Raw genomic sequence first — 6,000 nt, 5'->3', positions numbered from 1 at the left:
TCCTCTTTTAATGCAGCCCAGAACATAGTTGGCCCTCTGGGCTGCCAGCGCACACTGCTGGCTCATGTCCAGCTTCTCATCCACCAGGACCCCCAAGTCCCTCTCTGCAGGGCTGCTTTCAAGTACTTCTTCCCCCAGGTTGTATAAATACCTGGGATTGCCCTGGCCCAAGTGCAGCACCCTGCACTTGGCCTTGTTGAACCTCATTAGGTTCTATATCTTCTCAAGATATACCAAATTATGATTAGATTGCTCTAATGGGTCCTAATTGATCTAATGGATGGGGCTTTGAGCAACCTGGGTGGATGGAGGTATCCCTGCCTATAGCAGGGGGGGTCAGAACTGGATGATCTTAAAGGTCCTTTCCAACCCAAATCACTCTATGATTCTACGATGATCATAGAATTATTTAGGTTAGGAAAGACTCGTAAGATCATCAAGTTCAACCACCACTTATCACTACCAAGACTAAACCATGTCCCTAAGAACCACATCCATACTGCACAAATACCTCAAGGGATGGGGACTCCACCACTTCCCTGTGCAGCCTATTCCAAGGTGTGAGCAACCTCTCCATCAAGAAATTATTCCTGATATCCAACCCAAACCTCCCCTGGCACAACTTGAAGCCGTTTCCTCTATCCTATCACTTGTCACCTGAGAAAAGAGACTGACATCTCCTCGCTGTAACCTGCTTTAAGGTAGCTGTAGAGGGCAATGGAATCTCCTTCAGTCTCCTCTTCTCCACACTTAACAAGCTTAGCTCCTGTAGCTGTTTCTTATCATTCTTGTTTTCTGGTCTCTTCACAGCAACTTAACATCTTTCTTGCAGTGAGGGGCCCAAAACTGAACAGAGCACTGCTGAGACTGCACCTTGGTCTCAGCAGCACCCCATACAGGATGACAATCGTATGTAGGAAGCAGTTTATGCTAAGTGGATTGAGAGATGAACAACGTAGGTAAAACCTGCCTCTTTTGTTCCCTTAGCTTCCAACAATACATGAAATACTTCTTAACTAGACTTTCTAGAACAACAATCACTGAAAATGAAAATGAGGCCTTGCAGCAGAACAAGCACCAACAGCAGTTATCACAGTCATTTTTTGATGTTTCCAATATTACTACCATGCTGTTCCTCACCTCCCAGGCCAGATAACCCCCTCTGCCCACTGCTACAACGGTGCCCAAATCATTCAGCTTTTTCCAATACCTTCATCAATGGTCATAAAAAGGCGCCACAAAGAAATGCTGATACAAGCATTTATTTCTGCACTTTTCTTCCACCTCACTTTCTCTCTCTTGTATTTTTTTTTCCATGGGGCTTCCTCTCTAACAAAATATTGAAATACACTGAAATTTAAACATGATGTCACTGAGGTGTTTCAGACAGCCCCTAGGAGAAGAAGACAGGGCAGAACAGGAACAGATGGCATTTCCACACAGATTTTGCAGAGGGCTTGTGGAGAGAAAAAGCAGCACACTGGGTTAGGCCCCGGCACTGTAGGAGAGAATTCAAACAGATAAACATCAAAGACCCATCTGGCCTTGAAGTGGAATCTGTCACTTGAGATTGTTACTATTTAACAGAGACCATGGGGTCTTGGCCATGTTTATTATGCTTGTGTAATCCCTCCCCAGTTACGTTTTTTTGCTCCCCATCTAGAGACTGAGAGCTGCTGGAGGCGAGAGAGGGTAGAAGAGCTGAGAGATGCAGCTTCTGTCATTATTGGCAGAGGAATTAATTTCAGCCTGTATATCATCTCGCTGATTAACTGCCTTGGTAGGAAAATTGAAAAGGACTGCACTTAAACTAGATATAATGCCACCCTGTGATATCTGGAGTCTTGCTCTCTAGCATACCAATGGAAAAAGAAGAGGTAACACATGACCTGTCTTTAAAAAGACTTTCTCATAGAAATGAAAAGGAAATAATCATATACATAGGAGTTCTGTTCTCCAGTCTTTCTTTGCCTTTCTTCACAGAGCAGCAATCCCAAGGCACGTGAGATGTCATTAGGACATTCAAAGGCAGAACCAGCTACAGCATTGGACAACAATGACAAGGGAGGGGTTGGAGATTTGCCAATTTCCAATTACTAATTTGCTGTGCAATCTTCTGGCTGTGAGTAGAAATGAAGGGCAAAGGAAACTGGGCACTGCTGCAGAGGAGCTATGCCCACTTTCAGTGGGTGATGTCCTGGGACTAACGATTGGTACTGACTTGCTCTCCCTCCCTCAGTGGAAACTCCTTCCACTCAATTTTCCCCAGGATGCTGGAAGCAGTAAGGAACAGGTAGCATGGAGCAGTTTGCTGAAACAGTTATTTGGGACTGCCCCCAGAATGGTCAAGATGGACTTTGGTTAGGAGCAGAAAATATAAGGAGCACTGATGACTCAGAGTGCCCTTTTTAATGCTTTGCCTAGGAGTCATACTTAAAGGGAGCTGATTAACAGAAGGGAGAACAACTTTTTAGACAGGTAGATAGTGATAAGAGAAGGGGGAGTGGTTTTAAACTAAAAGAAGGGAGATTTAAATTAAATGTTAGGAGGAAATATTTCACCCAGAGGGCAGTGAGGGCTTGGCACAGGCTGCCCAGAGAAGCTGTGGGTGCCCCAGCCCTGGAGACATTCAGGGCCAGGTTGGATGGGGCCCCGGGCAGCCTGAGCTGCTGGGTGGCAGCCCTGCCCATGGTGGGGGGTTGGAACTTGGATGACCCCTTCCAAACTAAACCACTCTATGATTCTGATGCAGAGTTTCCTTGGGAAAGAGGTGGAAAGACTGAAAGTTTTTGTGGGCGATGACATTCCGTAATAATGGAGCTGTGGGAGGGTGGGTCCAATTACTCAAGAGAAAAAATACCTTCTCTCTTTGTCTTCAGGGGTAGTTTATTCTTCATTCCTTTCATTCAACAACCACAAATCAAAAACCTTGTTTATCTCTTACACTCAGCAAGAAAAAGTGGAAGGTTCTTTATTTTGCTTTTACTCATATGAATTAAATGACAAGCTTGAAAAACATAGAGAAGAGACTGCAGCTTAAAGTGGAAATATGATCCATAATAGTAAATCTAGTCTTTAAAAAGGTCAAAGCATTAAACGTGTCCAAATCAAAGGTGCTGAGATAACCATCAGAGCAGTGTGATTGAACTAAAGAACTTACTTTTGCTTCTGAAAATGAAAACCTGAGATTTAAACTTTTTCATCCTTTGCGAATGGGTAGAAGTTCACAAGATCACAGAATTTATTTCTCATTAAATCCCAGTCTTAATTTATGAATTCTACCTAGATATTTTTCTTTAAAATTCATACAGACTTGCAAATAAAGGGATTTTCTTCTACCACAAACATGTTAAAGCACTTTACTTGCACTGCTTTCTCTTTTTATCCATTACAAAAAGAGCAGTTTAATTTCCATGTCTTGCAAACCATTAAAAGCTTTGGGAAAGGCTAAGTAGCAAGGGATACCAGAGAGAAAATGTACATCAGCTGAATGTCAAACCTTATTTATTTAACTTAGGTAAGTCATTGCTACACAGTGAAATCAGCATGAATCAAGTTACACCTACAGATGACCAGATGACCAGTGGGAATTAACTGTATTTTTTGATTGTGCATTAACACTTGATAGAACATGTGGTAGGGAGAAAAAGTGGTGATCATGATGGACAGCAACCCCTCACATCACCTATGTTGGATGTTCCAACCCTCATCCACCTTCATGCTCCCAAAGGTTCCCAGTGTCCCAAGGTGTGCAGTGTATTCAAAGATATGATGCTGGTACTCACCCTACTACCACAATTATAAAATCTAGTAAATTCCAGCCATTGCGGAGGTAAGCGTTGGGGTGAAAGAGAAGTCCATATGCTATTACTTTTAAAAATGCTTCCACTGTAAAAATTATGAGAAAGAGATATTCCACTCGTTCCTGGAGAGAAAAGAGAACAAGAAAGACAATGGTTAGCATGAGCGGCAAACACTGGACAAGGACAGTTTCTGCTGTCACATTCTACCCACGCAGCCTCCAGCTCACTATCTCATCACTTGGGTACATCTAACATCCGGGACCTGCCAATGACTTCCCTCCTCAGACTTGCATATTCTGCAGCCAATCCAACAGGATGATGGCAGCAAATTTTGGTTAGGCATTTGCCTCCTTTGCCTTGGCAGGGACTGACCACTGCACAGGTGCGCGCACAGAAGGAGGGCAGAGGGTCCGCAGGCATTTTCCAGCACCAGTTCTCTGCAGGAAACTTTGCCAAGTGCTGTCACCCCCCTAAATGAACTGTATCCAGTCCTCTTCTACCTCTGAAGAGAAATTGCTGCTGGATGCAATGCTGCAGAGAAGGACAGGGAGAAATTCACTGATGTGTTTTTCATTCCATGTCTTTTTTGGGATTCCTTTCTTCTTTTGCTGGGAATAGGTAGGCTAATGGTGACAAACCAATAGCCTACCTTTCTGATTTTCAGATCAGGCTGACTAACACGAGGCATTTAGTCATTCCATCAGAAATATACATGTCCCTGAAATTTAAGCATATTCAAACAAAGTCACTTCTAGTGACAGTATAGTCCTATTCAGGAGAAGTAAGCAGCCTTCTGGAGTCAGCTCAAAGGCTCTCTGTCTCTTATCTCTGGACTTTTAGCCCCAGAGTGAAATAAGAACAGTAGCATTACAGAAGTGGTAGGGACCTCCAACTAAGCAGGAGGGAAATGGCAGCATTAGCTAATCACTACAGAAGTGCTGTATGGGAAGCTGGGGGGGAAATAAATATGGGAAAACAAGATGACAGCAAAAGGAGACTAGGTCCCTATGAGTTTCAGCTACAAAAGTCAGTTATTAAGAGTATTTCTCATTCGAAAAATAAAAATCTGAAATAGAAATTAAAACAGTCTAGGTAGTCTTGGTCATATCTTGTAGGATAATCAGACAGGCAGGCAGCTCGTTACTTTGTCTTTGCAGCTCCAAATTGCAGTTGCCCTGCTCCTCTGTCTAGTGTGCTGATGAAAGCATGTATGACACTTTCATAGGACACAGAAACATAACATGTGTGAGTTTACATAAGATCACTTCATCATTTGACTCAGTTGCTCCCTTGAACTTCCTCCATTCACCTCCAGGTAATTAATACCAAGTCACTAGCAACTCATTAATCAAAAAATGTGATACTTGTTCATTACCATGTTTATATTAACATGTCATTTTATATGCCTGAGAAATTCCATCTGATGGTAGCAGGTACACGCTTATGCTTTAAAATATTGATCTCTTCCCTCCTATAATGCTATCGCAATGCCTGCAGTAATCCCCAGTGTTTACTACAAGGAGCACCTAAAAAAGAAAAAGTACTGTTCTGTCGTTATCTGATCCAGTTGTAAAGTGTTTGAACATGCCCACGATACAGAATTTGCCCATCATCGTCCCAGACAGAGATAGATCAGGACACCAAGAATTTTTCTCCCATTGAACTCAAAGAAGAATATAACAGCATACAACATGAGCAACTACTGCATTAATGAGTCTTACTCCCTGTTCCAGCCAAACAGGTAAGCTCTTCTTCTTTCCCTCAAAAAGGACCACTGGTAGATCCAAGCCCACTCTCATTCAGACTGCCCTTGAGGCTGCTGTTTGGACTCAATTCATTCTGCTCTGTAAGCAGAGAAATTGGCTCAAGGAAAAATGTTGCAGGTTCCCCAAACAGCCTTCCCCTACAACTCTTGGCAGTTAAGCTGTGACAAAGGGATTTTGAGTAGCCCACTCTCTCGTCTACCAGCTCCAGGTCCAACTTGAACCTGACTGGCTAAACAACTGAAGGAGAAGGCCTAAAGCTGACCTCATGCCCAGTGATTTAACTCTAAACATTGCCCTTGACCTCAAGAAGCCCTGGGACAAATGCTACTGCTGTGCCTGGCTCTGTGCTCTCTGTGGCGGCAGTGCTCTGCTGTACCGCTCTGCCCAGCCAGAAGAGCCTTTCCACTCCATGAATTTCATTGAAATACCTA

At 43.3% G+C, this 6,000-nt stretch overlaps 1 protein-coding gene across 17 annotated transcripts in view; it reads right to left on the bottom strand.

Annotated features, from left to right (window-relative positions):
* CACNA1C (calcium voltage-gated channel subunit alpha1 C) overlaps positions 1-6,000 on the bottom strand; it is a 429,930-nt gene that overhangs the window by 199,817 nt on the left and 224,113 nt on the right. For all 17 annotated transcript variants that reach the window (XM_021389984.1, XM_021389880.1, XM_021389936.1 and 14 more), the window contains exon 4: positions 3,786-3,925. In XM_021389984.1, coding sequence (XP_021245659.1) covers positions 3,786-3,925 — 140 coding nt within the window. The remainder of the gene's footprint in view (positions 1-3,785; positions 3,926-6,000) is intronic.

Source organism: Numida meleagris, chromosome 1, assembly GCF_002078875.1.
Source record: "Numida meleagris isolate 19003 breed g44 Domestic line chromosome 1, NumMel1.0, whole genome shotgun sequence".
Classification (NCBI taxonomy): Eukaryota; Metazoa; Chordata; class Aves; order Galliformes; family Numididae; genus Numida; species Numida meleagris.
This window is presented reverse-complemented; position numbering and strand designations above follow the sequence as displayed.